The following is a 22,691-nucleotide window of genomic DNA, read 5'->3' as shown; positions in this document are numbered from 1 at the left end:
GCCAGTGTTAAACGTTGTTTTGGAAATGGATCTTGCGATTATCGACTTGGAAAGCCATTTACGGACTACGAATGTTATACGAATGTCGGACATGACGATTATATTCCCTAGGTTCGTATTTATATTATTAATTATTACCAAGTTTGTAATGGCTTTCTGGGTGTTATAGTTTTAGGTGAAGTAACGGAGATTTTAATTATTATCGATTTTGTAATTAAGTGGTATTCCCTACTACATGTAGATTTTATGTATTCTATAGTAACCGACCTATACAGTTAGACAGCCAATTAAAGATACGTAATGTAGACTACCATTTGGATCCCCCATACCATTCATCAACCCGAGAACGGAACGTTGTGAGGAAAGTTCACTACTGCTGACTACCAGACACACGGGATGCGGAAATCAAAACGCCATTAACTACCAATTAATATATAAATAGTTTAGAGAGCTGGTAATGTGTAAGACGGAGCCGTTCAAAAGCTTTCAGAGCATTCAGGATATCTGACCCTCGGCTTTAAGATTATATCTAATTCCGCTTAACTCGGGGCTAGGGGCGGTGTATTTATCGTGTTGAATTAGATCACGGCTTTGGATATATGAACAGCTGCAGTCAAAGCCCAACTGAGACACATCTTTTATTATCGACAACTGATATTCTAGCATAGTACATGGATTTCACTCATTCGCCTCGAACATATCTTACGTCTTTCCTACATCACTGAAAACTGTTGACCGTTTCTCTGTGTATGATTCCGTCCTATTTTCATTTTAATATACTTTCTTAGCCCTTTGGTAATTTGTGTTAAACGTCGTTTTGGGAATTGACCTTGTCGTTTCTTACCCCTAAAGTCCTTATTAGATGACGGCTGGTAAACAATCTAGCTAAGTTAATGATTGCAACAAACCTTTAACTCGGACAAACCATAACCTCAAATAGCCTAAGGTTTAGACAAACTGTAACTTCTGACAGCCTAAGCTTCAGGAAAACCCTTAACCTCAGAAAAGTTTTAAACTGCAGGCCAGCCCCAAACCACGACATCAGACACACTTTCAACTCAGACAAGCCTTGCACCTCAAACCAGCCTTAACAAACCACAATTTCGGAAAAACCTTCACCTCAGACCCAAAAACCATGAGTTCGGAAAAACGTTCGCCTCAGACCAGACTCAAAAAACAATGAGTTCATACAAGCGTTCACCTCAGACAAATCTCAAACAAACACACCACGATTTCAAACAAACGTTCACCTCAGATAAGCCTTGCACCTAGGAGTAACGCTTATTATATATCAAACATCTTCCTGAAGACTTACGTCATTACTTAAAATTGCGAATGGCCCAACTTTGCTTGTATTTAGTCTTCTTATTTAACCTTATGCATTTAGATCCCACCCGGGGATTCCATGAGGTTGCTGACACAGGTATATTCCGTTGCAACTTAATTGCCATGGAACTCGAAAAGGCTTAGCTGGAAACTTACTGACAGAAAAATACTTTTGTTTTTTAATGCAAACCATATTGCTACACTTTAAGTGTACGAATCACAGTGATGAGAAATGGGTACTTCTCAAAGACGGCTTGCCCTTAATCAAAGAGGTGCCGGTAGCTTTAATCGATTCCAGCCCCCGCCTGATCGGATGGTTTGTCTGTTACCTAAGTAACTAAACAGCCAGGTGTGTGATACATTATATACAACTGACAGAATCTGTTTTTCCTGTCTTAACTCTAACACGTTTACACTTCAAGTAGCTTACCTGGGACACATGTCAATGTTAAAATGACCAATAGAATCAGAATCTGTCCCCAGCGTCTTGGAAGGGTCTGAACCTCCATTATTTTCCGCTGTCAGGATTCCTATTAAATTGACTGTCTGGTTCTCCACGTACATATTAGATATAGCCGGTTACATACCTGTAATTCTTTTAGCTATGCGAGCACGTGTGTGAGTGTGATTACGCTAGAGTCGGAATACTTGGGCTTAGACAAGTGATCGACTAGGTTCTTCGTGGTCATGTCAATAACACACCCAGTAGTGTTGTAAATGTGTAGAATCGCTTGAGACCTGTGCCCTACGTTACGAACCGTGACCTGGCTTGGGCTCATCACGCCTCTGTAGGATGTTTGGGGTAACTTTATATGGCAGCTCGCAGAGATGAATATGGTTCTTTATGCACGACGAATTCACTGAGCGTAACAATTATATGTACTTTGACTACAGAATTATACACATATAGCTTCCTGCAGTAATACAAATCTATCTTTGAAACGAGACATTCGTATACCAGCCGTCAAACAATAACGACGTTAAATATTAATCGCATGGCCAGTTGCCAAAACAACGTTTGACACAAACACACAACTAGCATAGCATGTAAAGTTCGAAAATAGGACGGAATCGTGCAAAGAGAAGCCGAAAGACGCAAGGTATATGCTAGGCGAATGAGTTAAATCAGTACTCAGATCGTGTACCATGCTAAAATACTAGTTGCCGCTAAGAAAATATGTATCTCAATTGCTCTTTGATCGCAACCGTTCATATATCCTAAGTGGCAATCTACTTCATCACGATGAATGGAAAGCCCCTCTCCTCGGGTTGAGAGGAATTAGAGATACAATACGTTCCATGGTGGGTACAATGTATCAACTAGATTCAAGTCAAAAATTTGTCAGAGATTTGTCCAAAGCGACGGTTTATTCTCGGTATTTCTTTTGCCCATGAATCTTGTTGACGCAGTATTACCGTTAGATAAAAAGACTTTAGTACGGCTTTGTACTAACAATGTGCACGACTTGGGTGCTGATTTAATTGATTCGCCTAAAACATTTCTTATGTCTTTTTGTCATCTGGAAAGGGTTGACTGCTGTATTCCTGAATAAACCAGGAATGTGCTGGTGAACTGAGCATCCTCGAGGCCCGGTCACTTTGTATTGTTTTTGACATTTTTTTATGTCAAATGTTATGAAAACACAGTATTTTGAGTAATTGTAGACCAGTAACGTCTAATAAATTGCAATAAACATCACTTCATTTTTTTTGTCTAATGCTGTTTAAGACATGGTGCTAGGGGGCATCATATCGCTAATCAGTTCTAGCACTCTGTCATGCTCTATTGCGTTTACCTAGATACTGAGCCTCGTTTTCTAAAAAGGCAGATAAACAAATTAGCTCAGCCTATCTCTTAACATCAGAGTGAGCACACCGCCGCTGGTGTTTCACTGGTGACCTAGTTATTTACACCATACCACGTATTTCTCTTACACACAAGTTTAACTGAACGAAGAAAGAGACGTTTAAGATATAAAAATACCCCCCCCCCTCCAAAAAAAAAAGCTGAAAACGACATGATATCTCAACGTTTTATGCAAAGGCACACGCTATTATATACATACTGCATATAGGTATAGTCGGACGCGGCTTGAGGGAACGGCTTCCTACTGTCGGGCTAATGCAAAGGTATCATTCAGTGTGTCACACAGTCGTAGCGGTTTCTGTTGTGTTACATGATATACCCCTGAATCTTGATGAAGGTGTTAAAGTCTGTTTTACCCCCAAATATGGAGAATATATTGTAACTGGCATATTTCATACTGCAGTTGTTTTTCACCAGACTCACCTCCTTCAGAATCCCGAGGGAAGTTTGGATATTTCACCTTTACATAAATCAGAAGCAAATCAATCATGTAGGCAACTTCAAATCCTTTTATTTGCAGAAATAAACAGCATGACATGATATTATCCGGGGAGGTAAACGTACCAGCGTGACACAGTCGATGTTGTTTGAAGTCATCTCTACTTATTCGAGCTTAGTGTGAGCTGACTTTGGTTAAGTAACTGAATGATGAGGCTTTTCAACAATGGATCAGACACGATTACAAAAACACCAGATAATTCAATTTAAACAATGTACTCTATTTCACCCAAAGTTTAGCATTTTTCAGCTGACTCAGTTTGCTTGAATCTGACTGGTTCTCTCGTCTTATAGAGCCATTTAAGTGATTTTAAAATTTTGCTTGATTTTACTTTATTTCTTACCTGAAGAAACTTATTATAACTTGGGCTACAGCATTTCTGGTATTATTTTAAGGCCTTTATAATTTTCCGAAAGTGAATTTTTACATATCAAACTTTTGGTGAAATACAGAATTAAAATACTTGAAATACATTTACAATATCCACGGACATATACACTGTTTTTATAGCCAATAGAAGAATACATACAGAAAAAAGAATGATTTTGTTACATGACACTGTATATAGACAATAGAACAATACATATAGAAACAAAAATGACTTTTACATGACACAGTATATAGACAATACAAGAACACATATAGAAAAAATAACTTTGTTTATGACAATGTATATAAAGAATACATATAGAAATAAATCAATGACTTTGTTACATGTATATATACAAACTCTTACCACAATACGATATATAAACGTCCTGATGTGACCTAGACTGCCACATGTACCCAGTGATCATGGATAGTGTAATATGAATCAATTATTACTAGACTGAGTCAAAGTTCCCTTTCTTTTGTACAAAGATAAAACTGCCATTCAGATTTATGTCTAATTTAACTTTTAATTTTTAACTTTTGAATAACCGGCTTCTGATCCAAAACACCACGAAAAAATCTACTTCAGATATATCCCGCTCCTGGTGTTATTGCTTACAGAATTTGTACAAGTAAAAATCTCTTAAATCGACAAAAAGGCACATGTTGACCTCACGCTGAAGATCTTCATTAATTCCACTAGACGGGCGAATCCGATTACATGAATTATTATAAACGTAGAATCTCTGCAATGTCAGCTTTATTTCCACCCAACCGTGGCCAGTGCGGACAACATCAAAGGACGCCCATCCCATCCCATATAGGCCATTCGCCGAGATGACTGAGAGGCCGGCTGGCTAGACAACGCTTATGCGACATAATCAACAGACATTACGACATGTATAAACATACATTCAAGTTTACAAAGGGAACGAAATATATCTATGAATGCACAATAATTCATTTTAAGTACGGTACATTTATTCCAAGTAATCAAAACACTAAATTAAGGAGAAATTGTTGTTACCATACATATTAATCCACAGAAATTTCTGGATGAACATTATTAAGTCGTGAGTACATTGAATAAAGTTGTGATGTTACAGGTATAGCTGAATATATCTTACTGGAATTTACTTACGGCGGCCACATTTATGCAGTTATACTACAATTTGGACAAAAAATATCTCATATCAAAAGCAAACACATAAACATATGAAATACATATTCGTAAAAAGATGACAAAAATTAATATAACAAAAAGTTTACAAAAAATTATAAACATTTACAAAGGTAACCAATAGATATATTTAAGATAATAATAGCAATAACAGGTCAATTGAACTTTTTAACATTTTCACATTTTCATGGAATTATATTTACATCATTTTGATGTCATAAGCTGAACACGTTCAGTAAAATTTGTCTTGTTTGGTCGTGACACAACTCTTACATAAAATCTAATATAAAACCAGAGTACACAACTAGATTATAGAAGAGTATACAACTAAAGTATAAAGCCAGAGCATTACATTGAAATTAAACCAAAGAATACAGCTAAATACTAATACTTGATTCTACAACTAAAGTGCGCGTCTTGAATGCACAACTCTTGTACAAAGTATAACACTAGACAACAAAGCTAGAGTACACACCGAGGATACACAACTATAGCATACTACCGGTGCACAGCATACAGCCAAAGTACATAACTAGATTGCACAGATAGCCCTACTAGAGCACACATCTAAACACTTAACTAGGCCACTCAACTAGGCCCCTGAGCTAGTTTAGCTTTAAAAGGGGAAAGCGTACCGAGCTTTCCTGATGTCTCTGACTTGTTTATGATATATTTATTTATTAGTGTTTTATAAAACCGGGCTAAGGAAAACCCAAGAGCGTCCGTAAGTTACAAGTAGAACTTCCAACGTACGGCCGGAGAGGAAGAGCTACCCCAATAAAGACAGTAAAATATATTTACTGATTTCTTACAAAAAAAAAAACGCTATGAGGAAAAACATATTTCCTATTATAGCACAGTTCCATAAAAATATAGCTACATACTGGCTTAGTACGTTGTACCTGCGTCGTTCCTAGTCCAAAATGCCAAACCCCACTAATAATTTGGAGAAACATACGAAATATGCCATCATAATCAAGTATGAGTACATACACTTTTGTGTTATATGCACATATTCGTAGGGAATGACGCGAATACTAGCGTAACGTTGTACTTTGTAAAATTTCAACATTGAATCTGGTGAAATTTCCACAGTGTACTTTGTGAATTTCCACATTGTACCTTGTGACATTTCCACAGTGCACCTTGTGACATTTCCACATTATACCTTGTGACAATTCCACATTGTACTTTGTGAATTTCCACATTGTACCTTGTGACATTTTCACATTGTGCTTTGTGACATTTCCACCTTGTACCCCTTTCCACGTCGTGTGTTGTCTTCTAAAACTTTTTAATGGGTCCTTCACAGGACTGTCCGAATGACAGCAGGTGACTCTTAACTATACGCTTGTGAACTGTTCCTTTTAAACTTTCTGCACCTTAAGTTCATCATACTCATTACCCTCTTGCTGTTCATTGCTTGTCAGCTGTTCGCCATTGTCCCCAATTTGTCTGACAGCGCTGTATGTTGTGTCATATTGGACGTCATCGTTTCTATGTGGATTTCCGTATCCGGCCTGCCCGGGCTGAATATTTTCTGGACTTTCATCGTTTGGTTTTAAACCATACAGTGTGTTATAACTGTCCCCGGTGTTGGTGGTGGCAGTGGTAGGTTTTACGTGAGGTTTGGACAAAACATTGTACGTGGATTCCCTCGGGGAAGTTTCTGAGGCCTGGCTTTTCTCCGTAGCCATCTGTTTGGCTTTGTTGTCTGCAATCTTGTGATTTGAATACAGATCCTTATGTTCATTCTCACTAGGTTTCTGATTGTCGAAATTTCCTGCTAAGCTGTACAAACTCTGTGCATCGTGATTCAGTTCTGCCTGTGGCGGTAGGTCAACTTCCTCGTAGCGGACGTCAGTGCCGGATGGCAACTGTGTACTGGAACCCAACACATCGGGTAGTACTGGGTATGTTGGATTAGTAACCCCGCGCTGTTGTTGTACAGATTGATCAGTGATGTTTTCGTAAGCTATGACGTCAGAACGTTTCCTCTGCTTTTCTAACACTATATCTTCTCTAACACCTCCGCTCGAACGATTTCTTGCCCTGCAATTTAAAAATTATACACATTAGTTTCGTTAATTGTTTAATTTCTCAAGGAATATTTACAAATAGAAACGCCACGCTTGAAATGACTGATATAGGGTAAAACAAAAAACTGTTCTGACGACAATATTTTTATATTCTACTCTCGCTTTTCAACTGATTGACTGACTAAATATGAAAAGTAAAGAATCAAAATATTACAAATGATTGTTTAACGGAGATATCGAGGTTCAAAGTAAGCAAAACACCCACAGAAAGCTCCGCCATATTGTTGTAAAGCCTAGACTTGCAAAATTGTCAATTGTAACAATCAGGTGGAAGTTTTTATATAGCTCCTCCCAGAGTACAATGTCCAGAGGGACATAACGTTGTCTTTGTTTTACCATTTTGCTATATAAAACCTTGGTTACGAGTGATTCACCATCGTGTTTCCGGTTACACCAATATGTTATGGTGTATTTACTGGCTATTTCCAGATTAAAAGTATGTCAGAAAAAAATAACTGTAGCCCCATCTTCCAAAATAACTAAGGTTATAGTAATTCTCGACATTTCTTTTAAGTGCCACAACTCGATGATGTTTTGAGACGAATCTAAGGGAATTCAACAAAGTCAAAATTTTAAACCTCGTCACAATACCCAGCTTTTGGTACTGGTAGTTAAAATTTTGGTATTATTGTCTTCGATTATATTCATGAGGGAACTAAAATGTTGATCTGTAAGGCTCAAAAATAAGTATCTCAAGTTCTGATTTCATAAATGGCTGCCGTTGGGCACAATCCCATTGGTTACCTGAAAATAACAACAACGGCTAGGACGACCACGCCCAGAAGAACCACTCCGCCTATACCTACTGCCAGACCGATCGTCAACGTTGAGGAATCCGCGGCTGTAGATGCAGCTGGGGCTGTACTGACTGAAACGTAGTCAACAACAACAACTCAGTATATGAGCTTTTTGATGATTGTTTAACACAGTAGCGTTAATCCACATCCTAGTATTACGTTATATATTTTATTGAGAAACTTAACACTACTTTAATAGCCCATAAAACGGGCAATGTTCAGATTTATGGATGGAAGGAATCATACAAAGGGCGAACAGAAGTCACCGCACCTCGTCAGGTCATTGACCGACTGGTTACCATGAGAGAGATTTATTGAAATGAATGGGTAGAGAATTCTCCAGTTAAACCAAAAGCAAAGGAAACAGAAAATCTTGAATCCACTGCCCTGTTTAATGCATGAAACATGTTTAGTAGTTGAAATCAGGGCAACATGCAACTGTTCGTTTCCTTAGCGTTAAACTCCAAGCTGGGGTAAAAACTTCCTGGTGCCATAGAACACTGGTTTGTTCTATTGCTAAGGTCGCCGAACTATTTAGAGGCTATTTAGTGGTTTCTGAGGTAAATTGACAAGAGACCATATTTTACGGCTTACGTGTTACCAGCTATCGCATTGCCGTTGCTGCTCTGGTCGTTTTCTAAGTACTGGACGTCTAAATAGCACTCCTTGTTCATGTACATGCAACCGACTCATTGTAGTCACCGGAATAATTATTCTGTAACTGAGCTGGGATCTAGTCTTGGACATGATGCGTTAGCGAGGCAAAATCATAATCATGATGACACACTGGATCAATGAATGGATAACTTGCTGAATAGGGTCTCACACCACACTGTACTGTGGATGTGGACAAATCTACGGACAACCACCTGAATCTGCCTTTTTTCCGCTGGAACTTTATACTTGCTTACCCAGATTGCATCTCCCATCTTCACCCTCTCTCTGTCTGAGCCCCATCACACACGAGCACGTGTAGTTGCCCACCGTGTTTGCACAAACGGAGTTGTTACCACATATGGTTTGATTTTGGGCACACTCATCAATATTTGTTTGGCACACGTGAAACATAAGCGTACATGACAAATGCACTGTTACATGTAACCTGCCTATCTCTTCAGTAGAACATGAGCAGTCCGATGCCTTAGATGTTGTTGATTTTTCGTTTGTTTAAAGCATACCCGTGAAACTATAAAATTTCCATTTTTATCTGTCAACAAATCAGTAAACAGAAAAAATCTGTAAATGTTAAAATGATTTATGAATTCATTTCATCGCCTGTATTTAATATTTTGTCCTATAGCTCAGGTTGTGGCACTATCTACAGGGTCGCGGTGATACCATGTGGCTTCCGTGCTAATGTGATCCTATCAATGTAACCACCACAGTCATTACCCTGTAACTGAGTTGGGATCAGATCTTCAGCATAATGCTTTAGAGAAGCCGCACCATAAACATGATGACACATTGCATGATTGAAGGGATGACGGATTTGGGACTAACACCACATTGTACTGTGGATGTGGTCAGATCTACAGAGAGCCGGCTGTATGTACCCTTTGTTCCGCTAGTATTTTACATTTCCCGACCTTGATTGCACCCAACATAATCATTCCGGAAGCATGGCTGTGTTGTAGCGATTCTCTAAATTAGTCGATTAAGGCAGAATATATACTTGCAAATGAATACGAATTTACAATATACTTATGAAGACAAGTCCTTATGACAAAGTTAAGAATGGTCCCGATTTTCCTGTAGCCTATTCACTCTGTTTTACGAATAAATTACGAATGATTTAATATGAATGATCTTCCCGAAGGTTTTGCAATTTGTTCGTGACTGGAGTAAGCCTGTCTTGAAATTCACGCCAATTTATCTTGTGCTACACGATGCAATTCGTATCTGTCCTAACGGTTCGGTACAACATTCGTCTCAAGTCTAAAATTGTGGTGAATTTCACGACATGCTGAGGACAGTCATGAACAAGTTGCGAAACGGTGTATGACATCCTTTGAATTTTTGAAAACGATCACCGCCCTCTGTTTATGACAGAATTACGATTAATTGAGAATGCCTTACGATACTATCTGTCGTAAGCTGGTATTCATTTGCAAGTATTTCGAGTTTGTTCTGCCCTAATTGGTTGATTTTGAGACTCCGTTACGACAAAGCAATGCTTCCGGAATGATTACGTTATTCTTACGATTGCAACCGACAGCTTCGCGAATATTTACGATCTATTACCAATACTTAAGAATCACTGCGAACTTACGTATAGGTACGAAATTTTGGAACTTTTTGAAACTTTAACCCAAATGAAAAATAGAACACGAATTCATTACCAACACTAACGAATCCAGACGAAAGATCACGAATTCCAAAACGATTACATACAACGTGAATTTGTAACGGTTCGGCAAAAAATTGTGTGAACGGGGCTTAAAACACCCGTCAGTTCAAATTCCGAGCTCACTACCCATGAATAATTTACAGATCAAACAGAAATACAGGTATCTCTGTCGCAGTTTGATTGCTGTTGTTCACAAAATCATCATGTTGATGTAACAAACATGGATGCTTATACAGTCCGAATAGCACCGGATGAGGCCAGCGAGTTCAGACGATTGATGCGCCAAGTTTTCTAGCTGTTACTAATAATCTCACACTTGAGGAAAATAAGCAGATTTTTTTTTACGCCCACTGTCCCACCGCGAGATTGACAAATTCTAATGAAGTAGTCACCAAACAAATATGTTATGCAACAATTTTATGATTATTATAAATACGTGTGTTGCCTCACAAAATACTGTGGTTACCACCCACCCACTTGGTTTCTATAACATAACCTTGCCCTTTCACCAAGGTGTGGCACTTTGTTAGTCCTCATGTACAAAACACATCTGGGTGGAAATATTAGTCTAGAAAGACGTGTCGCGGGGAAAATTGTCACTTCATTTTTCTTAATGACACAAGAACAGCAACTATACTTTGATCTTTTCCTACACCAAATTCAGTAGCTAAGATCAGGCCAACCTGCTCTTAATTCTTTGATTGCTGGGTTCCCCCATGCGTGTATTTTGATAAAAAATCAAACCAGTGCACAGGCCAGGCCGATAGTTTGTGAACAGCAATAATTTGAGGTATTCTAAAATCGCGTGATTTGCGCTGTTTGCTTTAGCATAAGTCTCCGGTATGGGCTCTTTAAAAACGACACATCCCTCTGATATTTGATACTGTTGCTAAGTGTAAATATTTAAACTAGAAAATGCAGTACACCTTCAAACTGAGGGGTTTCTAACCGACTTTTCGGAATCCTCAGTATGCCAAATTAACGACATTGATTAGCAAAATGTAATTTTTTTAAAGTGAAATTTGATCCCTGACTAGCTGTAGAGTTCTTAAACCGTCCACAGGAGATATAGCGATCTATTGCCATGGGATCGAGGATAGATCTAAAAATAAAGTCAGCACACGAATCTGTCGTTTTCTTCCGCGCTTGTATATATATTATATTCCCTTACCCTGACTGCATCCAACGGCTTCATCCTCTCTCTGTCTGTATCCCTCTGCACACGCGCACATGTAGCTACCCTCCGTGTTTGTACAAATAGAGTTTTTACCACATATGTTTGGAGTTTCGGTACACTCGTTGATATCTGTATGACAAGTGTAAACATACGTGGAAATTGATTAATCTACGTAGATAATTATTTCTTACAGAACATCATAGTGTTTTCATATTCTTGTTTCTTCAGTAAACACCGGCCCCGATAGCTCAGTTTGAGAATGCCCGCTTCGTTGGGGCGGTAGATCCAGGGTCATTAATGGGTCAGGTCACACCTAAGGCCTTAAAAGAGGAAGTTGCAACGACTGGTTGACCCGTATCAGTATAATATAATTAAAGACGTACAGCACACAGAGTACGACCAGAGCAGCGACGACAGTGTGATAGCTGGTAAATAGTCACTCGAAACCGATGAAACAGGGCCTCGTATCAATTTACCCCCGTCAGGGTTTTATTCTAACTGCTCATGTGAATGCGTAAATAGTAGATCTTTACACGCTCCTATAGATCGAGCGGTTCGTCTTACATCCAAGGTTAAATCCATATGGTTGAACGTACTAGTATCTGACAACATCCAGTGGCACACAACGATATCTCAATGTCGGTACAGTGTTTATTTATTTATTTATTTGACTGTATTTTAACGCTATGCACATAAAGTTTTGCAACATACAACCATGGTCTGCTTTCTTTGCAGAGCCAACCAGAATGTCTGTGCTAAACAACCGTAGTTACTGAAAAACTTTCCCATGTATGACGTAAAACTGTGTATATCAAACTGTGGAATGTATATATTTTTATTTAACTGGTAGTTTATGCTGTGCTCAAGAATACTTAACTTATACGACAGCGGCCACCATTATTCTGGTAGGAAAACCACGACCATCCGCAGGTTGCTCTAAGACCTTTATTCTCAAGTCACTCAGCATATAAAAGTCACCACACCACCATTGTACTGTGGCTGAGAGATTAACTTACCTTGATTGCATCTCAACTTCTCACCGTTTTTCTTACTATATCCTTTTGTACAGGCGCATGTGTAGTGGCCTTCTGTATTTTCGCATATAGAGTTGTTACCACAAATCCGCCACTTTTCGACACATTCGTCAATATCTGAAGACCACGTAAAAAACATAAAACTAGATACGGCTAAATAATGGATGCATACTTTAAATATAACCCAAGTAATTTTTGCTTTGCTTTTGCTGTGACTCATCAGACATTCAGCACCTTGTCAATTACACTGTTTTAGGCTCTGTGGTACATGGGTTTAATAATATTTCTTCATTAGGTTGATGCTACAATTAATGCTAGACTCAAGAATCTTTCACTTCTGTAATGCTGATCAACTTAAATTATGTGTGGGTAATACCAGTGCCGTGGGTAAACCATTGAGTTATGGCAGGTTGCCGGCTTGCTATCCCACCTGTGTCGTATAGACATGCACACCACATTGGTGGAAGGAAAATTGCTTTCGTAAGAAGGTTTTGACGTGCGCCTCGAATGTCCTGGTGATTCATAGGCAAACGCCTTGAACACTTGAGTATGACCTGCACCTTGTGGGATAATAATGAAGGCCCATGCATGAGGATGATACAGGCAACAGCATTAGAATGATAATAATCCCGGCACGGGATGATAAAGATAACAACATCCAGATGATAAATATGCCAGCATCAGAATGTAAAGATACCAGTATTAGGGTAAAGGTCTCTACATTAGAAAGATAAAGATCTCAGTATCAGGATAAAGATCTCTGCATAGGCATGATAAAAATCCAAGTGTTAAGATAATAAATACGGCAGTATCAGGATAAAGATCCCGGTATCAGGATAATAAATATCCTTGTATCATGATGTAACGTTCTCTACATCAGGATGTAAAATCCCAATATCAGGATAAAGATCTCTGCATCAGGAAGATAAAGATCTCAAAATCAGTACACATATTCCAGCATCAGTGTAAAGACCCCAGCATCAGTATAAATACCCCAGCATCAGTATAAAGGCCGCAGCATCAGTATAAAGGCCCCAGCATCAATATAAAGACCCCAGCATCAATATAAAGACCCCAGCATCAATATAAAGACACCAGCATCAGGATGATAAAGATCTCAGTATCAGTATACATATTCCAGCATCAGTATAAAGGCCTCAGTATCAGTATAAATACCCCAGCATCAGTATAAAGGCTCCAGCATCAGTATAAAGGCCTCAGTATCAGTATAAATACCCCAGCATCAGTATAAAGGCCGCAGCATCAGTATAAAGGCCCCAGCATCAATATAAAGACCCAGCATCAATATAAAGACACCAGCATCAGGGTGATAAAGATCTCAGTATGAGGATAGATACATCAGGAAGATAAAGATCCCAGTATCAGTACACATACTCCAGTATCAGTATAAAGGCCCCAGCATCAGTATAAAGGCCCCAGCATCAGTATAAAGACCCCAGCATCAGTATAAACGCCCCAGCATCACCATGATAAAGATCTCAGTATAAGGATAGATACATAAGGAAGACAAAGATCCCAGTATCAGTATAAAGACCCTAGCATCAGTATAAAGGCCCAAGCATCAGTATAAAGATTTAATTATCAGTATACATATTCCAGCATCAGTATAAAGACCCCAGCATCAGTATAAAGACCAAGACCCCAGTATTAGTATACATATTCCAGCATCAGTACACATACTCCAGTATCAGTATAAAGGCCCCAACATCAGTATAAAGACCCCAGTATTAGTATACATATTCCAGCATCAGTACACATACTCCAGCATCAGTATAAATACACCAGCATCAGTATAAAGACACCAGCATCAGTATAAAGACCCCAGCATCAGGATGATAAAGATCTCAGTATAAGGATAGATAAAGATATCAGTATACATATTCCAGCACCAGTATAAAGGCCCCAGCATCAGTATAAAGACCCCAGCATCAGGATGATAAAGGTCTCTGTATCAGTATACATATTCCAGCATCAGTATAAAGGCCCCAGTATCAGTATAAAGGCCTCAGTATCAGTATAAAGACCCCAGCATTAGTATAAAGGCTGCAGCATCAGTATAAAGGCCCCAGCATCAGTATAAATACCCCAGCATCAGTATGAAGGCCCCAGCATTAGGATGATAAAGATCTCAGTATAAGGATAGATACATAAGGATAACAAAGGTCCCAGTATCAGTACACATATTCCAGTATCAGTATAAAGACCCCAGCATCAGTGTAAAGCCTCCAGCATCAGTATAAAGACCCCAGTATCAGTATAAAGACCCCAGCATCAGTATAAAGGCCCCAGCATCAATATAAAGACCCCAGCATCAGTATACAGACCCCAGCATCAGTATAAAGGCCCCAGCATCAGTATAAAGACCCCAGCATCAGGATGATAAAGATCTCAGAATGAGGATAGATACATAAGGGAGATAAAGATCCCAGTATCAGTATACATATTCCAGCATCAGTATAAAAACCCCAGCATCAGTGTAAAGCCTTCAGCATCAGTATAAAGACCCCAGTATCAGTATAAAGGCCCCAGCATCAGTACAAAGACCTCAGCATCAGGAGGATAAAGATCTCAGAATGAGGATAGATACATAAGGAAGACAAAGATCCCAGTATCAGTATACATAATTCAGCATCAGTATAAAGATCCCAGCATCAGTATAAAGGCCCCAGCATCAGTATAAAGACCTAAGCATCAGTATAAAGACCCCAGCATCAGTATAAAGACCCCGGCATCAGTATAAACGCCCCAGCATCACCATGATAAAGATCTCAGTATAAGGATAGATACATAAGGAAGATAAAGGTCCCAGTATCAGTACACATATCCCAGTATCAGTATAAAGACCCCAGCATCAGTATAAAGGCCCCAGCATCAGTATAAAGATCCCAGCATCAGTATAAAGGCCCCAGCACCAATATAAAAACCCCAGCATCAGTATAAAGACCCCAGCATCAGTATAAAGGCCCAAGCATCAGTATAAAGATTTAATTATTAGTATACATATTCCAGCATCAGTATAAAGACCCCAGCATCAGTTTAAAGACCAAGCATCAGTATAAAGATTTAATTATCAGTATACATATTCCAGCATCAGTATAAAGACCCCAGCATCAGTATAAAGACCAAGACCCCAGTATTAGTATACATATTCCAGCATCAGTACACATACTCCAGTATCAGTATAAAGGCCCCAACATCAGTATAAAGGCCCCAGCATCAGTATAAAGACCCCAGTATTAGTATACATATTCCAGCATCAGTACACATACTCCAGCATCAGTATAAATACACCAGCATCAGTATAAAGACACCAGCATCAGTATAAAGACCCCAGCATCAGGATGATAAAGATCTCATTATAAGGATAGATAAAGATACCAGTATACATATTCCAGCATCAGTACACATATTCCAGCATCAGTATAAAGGCCCCAGCACTAGTATAAAGGCCCCAGCATCAGTATAAAGACCCCAGCATCAGGATGATAAAGATCTCTGTATCAGTATACATATTCCAGCATCAGTACACATATTCCAGCATCAGTATAAAGGCCCCAGCACTAGTATAAATACCCCAGCATCAGTATTAAAGACCCCAGCATCAGTATAAATACCCCAGCATCAGTATAAAGACCCCAGCATCAGTATAAAGACCCCAGCATCAGTATAAATACCCCAGCATCAGTATAAAGGCCCCAGCATTAGGATGATAAAGATCTCAGTATAAGGATAGATACATAAGGAAGACAAAGGTCCCAGTATCAGTACACATATTCCAGTATCAGTATAAAGACCCCAGCATCAGTGTAAAGCCTCCAGCATCAGTATAAAGACCCCAGCATCAGTATAAAGACCCCAGTATCAGTATAAAGACCCCAGCATCAGTATAAAGGCCCCAGCATCAATATTAAGACATCAGCATCAGTATACAGACCCCAGCATCAGTATAAAGGCCCCAGCATCAGTATAAAGACTCCAGCATCACGATGATAAAGATCTCAGAATGAGGATAGATACATAAGGGAGATAAAGATCCCAGTATCAGTATACATATTCCAGCATCAGTATAAAAACCCCAGCATCAGTGTAAAGCCTCCAGCATCAGTATAAAGACCCCAGCATCAGTACAAAGGCCCCAGCATCAGTATAAAGACACCAGCATCAGGATGATAAAGATCTCAGAATGAGGATAGATACATAAGGAAGACAAAGATCCCAGTATCAGTATACATATTTCAGCATCAGTATAAAGACACCAGCATCAGTATAAAGACCCCAGCATCAGTATAAAGACCCCAGCATCAGTATAAAGACCCCAGTATCAGTATAAAGACCCCAGCATCAGTATAAATACCCCAGCATCAGTATAAAGGCCCCAGCATTAGGATTTTAAAGATCTCAGTATAAGGATAGATACATAAGGAAGATAAAGGTCCCAGTATCAGTACACATATTCCAGTATCAGTATAAAGACCCCAGCATCAGTGTAAAGCCTCCATCATCAGTATAAAGACCCCAGCATCAGTATAAAGACCCCAGTATCAGTATAAAGACCCCAACATCAGTATAAAGGCCCCAGCATCAATATAAAGACCCCAGTATCAGTATACAGACCCCAGCATCAGTATAAAGGCCCCAGCATCGGTATAAAGACCCCAGCATCAGGATGATAAAGATCTCAGAATGAGGATAGATACATAAGGGAGATAAAGATCCCAGTATCAGTATACATATTCCAGCATCAGTATAAAAACCCCAGCATCAGTGTAAAGCCTCCAGCATCAGTATAAAGACCCCAGCATCAGTATAAAGGCCCCAGCATCAGTATAAAGACCCCAGCATCACGATGATAAAGATCTCAGAATGAGGATAGATACATAAGGAAGACAAAGATCCCAGTATCAGTATACATATTTCAGCATCAGTATAAAGACCCCAGCATCAGTATAAAGACCCCAGCATCAGTATAAAGGTCCCAGCGTCAGTATAAAGACCCCAGCATCAGTATAAAGGCCCCAGCATCAGTATAAAGACCCCAGCATCAGTATAAAGGCCCCAGCATGACGATGATAAAGATCTCAGTATAAGGATAGATACATAAAAAAGACAAAGATCCCAGTATCAGTATACATATTTCAGCATCAGTATAAAGACCCCAGCATCAGTATAAAGACCCCAGCATCAGTATAAAGGCCCCAGCATCAGTATAAAGGCCCCAGCGTCAGTATAAAGACCCCAGCATCAGTATAAAGGCCCCAGCATCAGTATAAAGACCCCAGCATCAGTATTAAAGCCCCAGCATTAGGATGATAAAGATCTGAGTATAACGAAAGATACATAAGGAAGACAAAGATCCCAGTATCGGTATACATATCCCAGCATCAGGATTATAAAGATACCAACATCAGGATGATAAAGATCCCAGTATAACGATAAGGGCCCAACATGAGGATCCAGGCATGTGAATAGAAATTTAAACTAATAGTAAATTTAAACAAAGGTTTTCTGTGCAGATGCCTTTACCTCTATATAATCATTGCTATATCAGCTATTCAATTTTGGTAAAGTTTTAAAAATAGAAAAAAAAACCTACAGACCAGCTATCTCACACTAGAATAACCATGTAAAATTTATAAAATCTTCAAATTTGATTATTAAATTAATTATTGTGCTTACATTTTCTTTAATTGCTATAGGCAAATACATATTTGGATTCAATTATTCGTCATAAAATTGTTGCGATATAATTGTTGTCTAGTGAAACATTCTTCAGACTTTATTGACTGGATATTTCACTGAGGGCAGACATTTAATTTACCAGCTGTCAAAATACAAAATTCATAGAGATGAACCGGTATGCCTTCTAATGTCCTGTAATTGAGCATAAAAGTATCCTGGGTTGTCTTTCTAAACTTGTCTGTGCCAAATCCATAAACGATACATCGAACAAAAATCAGAGAAAGTAAGATTATCCTCTACATAATGTGACCCCCTCATTTTATCAACTCTTGTCTGAAATTAGGTTCATGGGTGGGAGAAACCGGATTGGCCGGTTTGCCAGGTGCTTGACAATCCTTTGACTAAAAGCCGCAATCTGGGCCCGCTTGTCCCAAGGGTCATACAGCAGCTACAACCGATTCTGGAATTCACTTTACAATCGACTGTGAAAATAAATTACGCTGTTTACACAGTGGTTGTAAGGCGATAGTAACTTTTCAGAGTTACGATCCCGATTGTAGGCCAAACTTGTCTTGTAGATAAAGCTGGCCTGTGTACCATCACAGATAAAGCAATGGGATATGTCGAAATACTCACCTAAACATTGCCCTGTAGATGATCGTCTTGCGCCAGCAGAACAATCACACACGTTTACTTCCCTCCTGTCAAAATGCAGCGCTGTGCATGTGGTGTTGGCAAGACAATTATGCCCACCAGACCCACACATTCCTATTTATCAACAAGAGATTAAAATGTACTTTGCCCCTGTGATGGCACAAAACTAAAGCATGTACGTAACAAAGTTTACCGGCCATGACAATTTTACACGTGTTTTACATCTTGTTTTGCAATTACATTGTTCAGGCTATACATTAATCTCTGAGGTACATCTCACCTTTATATTGTAAAATAGTGCTATAATGGCACTAACCTTATTGTAACGTTAACTTACGCAGACAAAACAGCTCAGGGACTCCTGGTTGTGTAAGTGGACCATACCATCCCTCCTGACATATACAGTGCCTTCCCGGTACACATGACGTCTCGTATCCACACCTCCCTTCACATGTATCTGCTGTAACGCCTGTGGGGATTGAAGATTAAACTACCCTCGGTATATCACTTTAAACAACGTCTAATTACCAACAGGGGAATTATTTTAAGTGAACATGAAATCAACTCCTAAATTTCAATTACTTCTGAAAGTTTCCCAGAGTTGTTCTAAAAATGTTTAATGTCTACGAAGTTAAAGGAATGCCAATCATTTAGTGGCTCCATTTTGTCATGTTTTGTCACGTCACACCATTAAGAGCTCTCTTGTAGCATCTGTACAAAACTCAGTCGCGTTTCCAACATTCAATGTACGTGGTCGACCATGAAATTTTACGAGAAAATTTAAATACCCCCTCAAAAGTTTTAGCCAAAATGACCAACTATGTTTCATTCATTTATTTATTGATCGGTGTTTTATGCCGTACTTAAGAATATTTCACTTATACGACGGCGGCCAGCATTATGGTGAGAGGAAACCGTGCATAGCCCGGTGGAAACCCACGACCATCCGCAGGTTGCTGTCAGACCTTCCCAGAAGCCAGCATGAGCTGGACCTGAACTCACGGCGACCGCATTGGTCAGAGGCTCGTGGGTCATTACGCTGCGCTAGCGCGCTAACCAACCGAACTATGTTTGAGATTAATAGCGCATGTGAAGTGTAGACATTTTCGTAATAAGTCTGGCTTCGCGGAGGAAATTTTATGCAATAAAATCTCACGCAATGTCTGTCAGTTTTGTTGCCAGCTGGCCCTGACATCTTACTGCAGACCACTGTCCAACATGTAAGTATTGGTAACTCTCCAACAAAACTCTATGACTGCCTTTTTGGATTAACAGCTTTGAAGCTGGAGAAAACATGACAAATACATAAAGTTCAGATGAAAGAGCTGGAAAAATTAGCGGTCAATGTGGTCGTCAGTATTGTTGTCGATCTTTCTTTAAAGATAAAAACACACTTGACAAAGAGGGACCACTCCTTGGAATATATTGTCTGCGTGATGATATTATCAATGGGGATGTAACACATGTTTGATAAATATATATTTGCAATAGGAATTGGTATTTTCAGCAAGCAAATAAGTTCGGCCTGATTTTTAAAATTTTTAATACATTCCTAAGTATTGTCAGAATTGATATTAAATGCATGCGGTGTGATATAAACAGCAAACTCACATTCAAATAAAAAGACATGCCTCTCAGCTTTATAGAACATTATTACCTGAAGATGATATATACAATGAGGTAATTCCAAATATCCACCATACAAAATGTTCTCAAATATTTTTTTTAGCTGAAAGAAAAAAAAACGAAAAAAAAAAAACAATAATAAGAATAAAGACCGTATTTGATAATGAGTTTTCACGCTCTTTCTTCTGATTTTGGCATCATTTTTATGTTTCCTTCTTTTTCATGTTGAACACTTAAATAACCACAGAAAGCAACACTAATAATCAAAAGCTGACAAGTGTTTTGACGTCACAAAATATCGCGTGACGCTTCCAATGCTAGTGATTTGCCATATCTGAAAGAGCTTTCCACAAATTGGCAACTTCGAGTGAATTGTCCGTCCTCGCGATATTCGCAATTTTGAATTCCATCTCTTCGAAAGGGTCATATTCTCTTCTTTTTTTCATATTTTCTCCAGAAAAAAGGATGGAAATTTGACTATTTAGCTATTAAAAGACGCAGAAATTAATTCGCCTGTGAAAATAATCGCACGGACTTATTTTAGTACATGAATTGTCTCTTTTTCCAGGTGATAAAAAGATAATAAAAAGATACACTTTACTATCACTTAATTTACCCCGACTTGGTAGCCAGTCAGCCAATTTCTCCCACGTTTTGCAGAATAAGTGTTTTATTCTCCTTTTTATCCAATGGCGACATAAAAAGAAATAAAAAAGTGTCCTTTCCGCGGTTCCGTACAAAAACTTATTGAAGTTGGTAAAATTTATTTTGATGTCTGTGGGCTTACTTCTTTTCGTCCTTGCTCTGGGTTGAGTCGTTATGATGTAGCATTTTGTTTAGTGATTTATTTGACTGGTGTTTTACACAGTATTTAACAATATTTCAGTTATACAACGGCCACCATCATTATGGTTGGAAGAAAACGGGTTTCTACCTCGGGACATCGGGGGAAAACCGGGGGGGGGGGGGGGGGGTAGAGGAAACTCACAGCCAGAGCGCCACGTGCTGACCCCTAACATTATACGAAAAAATAATCACATATAGAATTCTAGTATTACAAAACTAACTAATGTCAAAAACAAAACTACAATGTCAATAGTCTCTCCAACGAAAGTGCATAAATAAAATTTGGGCACTATGCCTATAGCCTCGTGTGCGATAGCCCACAACATAGGAGACTCTCATGTGATCAGTAAATTAATGTCAACTAAGGTTGCCTAACATTTTTCACCAGTCACATGACACAGTAAGACTGTTTTTATCGTTGATGATAACAGTCCCAACCCGAAACTCTCCTATGAGGCAGTTATGAACCGAGAACGAAACTGCACACGCGGAAGATTTAAGTTCGTTTGGTGACGTTAGTGTTGTTTGTGGGGTGAGATGTAGCGATAGGCATAAATGACATGCAAGAAACGAAGCCCATCGTTATGTCCTGGTAAATTAACCAACACTCAAACTCTAAGCAATGTGGAATCCTTGCTGCAATGAAGCTAAATATGGTAACAACATAGTTGGCCTAATCTTGACCCAGTATTCACGCCTTTTAATGATTTGATAACGATAACCCGTTTACTGTAACCAGTACTGAAAGAAGACTCACCCCAACATCGTCCTGTATGTGACAATCTTATTCCACTTGAACACTCACACAGATGCTCGGATACGTAGCCTTCGTCTCCCTCCAGGCGTATCTTTTGACAATTGGTGTTGGCAGGACACAACAAGGCTTTAGACGCACATTTTGCTGTTTCAACAGAAACGAAAAGAGATCACATATTGGTACCAATGGCGTACCTTCACTAGCCTAACAGCGAGCCCAGTTTTGTAACAGTGTCTATCAAATGAAAAAACCCAGTCTCGTGTCTTCTCTGTCCTCCCAGCTACATCACGGCGAGGATGTTCACGTCACCAACGAAAGTTACCGCAGTATAAAGCCACGTCCTGCTCAGAGAGCTAAGAAACTACTTGGCGGGGCTCAGTATAAATCAAAAGCATAATGATAGCAGCGTG

The 22,691-nt window shown here is 39.1% G+C and overlaps 1 protein-coding gene and 1 long non-coding RNA gene across 2 annotated transcripts; both read right to left on the bottom strand.

Moving 5' to 3' along the window:
* Positions 1-6,480: 6,480 nt before the first annotated feature.
* LOC135462476 (uncharacterized) lies at positions 6,481-11,719 on the bottom strand. The gene is made up of 3 exons (XM_064739701.1): positions 11,659-11,719; positions 8,088-8,211; positions 6,481-7,296 (listed from the first exon to the last, which is right to left on the bottom strand). The coding sequence occupies exons 1-3, from the start codon at positions 11,717-11,719 to the stop codon at positions 6,612-6,614; spliced, it is 870 nt and encodes a 289-aa protein (XP_064595771.1). The 3' UTR covers positions 6,481-6,611.
* Positions 11,720-12,695: 976 nt separating this feature from the next.
* On the bottom strand, positions 12,696-19,687 carry LOC135462653 (uncharacterized). The gene is made up of 3 exons (XR_010443462.1): positions 19,390-19,687; positions 19,035-19,166; positions 12,696-12,815 (listed from the first exon to the last, which is right to left on the bottom strand). It is a non-coding gene; the product is annotated as an uncharacterized LOC135462653 (long non-coding RNA).
* Between the last annotated feature and the right edge of the window lie 3,004 nt (positions 19,688-22,691).

Source organism: Liolophura sinensis, chromosome 2, assembly GCF_032854445.1.
Source record: "Liolophura sinensis isolate JHLJ2023 chromosome 2, CUHK_Ljap_v2, whole genome shotgun sequence".
Taxonomy (NCBI): Eukaryota; Metazoa; Mollusca; class Polyplacophora; order Chitonida; family Chitonidae; genus Liolophura; species Liolophura sinensis.
This window is presented reverse-complemented; position numbering and strand designations above follow the sequence as displayed.

What these genes read in the sequence shown, in the direction of transcription:
- LOC135462476 (XM_064739701.1), bottom strand. Translation starts at nt 11,719, where the DNA reads ATGTGCGCGTGTGCAGAGGGATACAGACAGAGAGAGGATGAAGCCGTT. An exon ending in AGCCGTTGGATGCAGTCAGG is followed by an intron (nt 8,212 to 11,658) that starts GTAAGGGAATAT and finishes ACTACGTTTCAG; the next exon opens with TCAGTACAGCCCCAGCTGCA. An exon ending in GCCGTTGTTGTTATTTTCAG is followed by an intron (nt 7,297 to 8,087) that starts GTAACCAATGGG and finishes TTTAAATTGCAG; the next exon opens with GGCAAGAAATCGTTCGAGCG.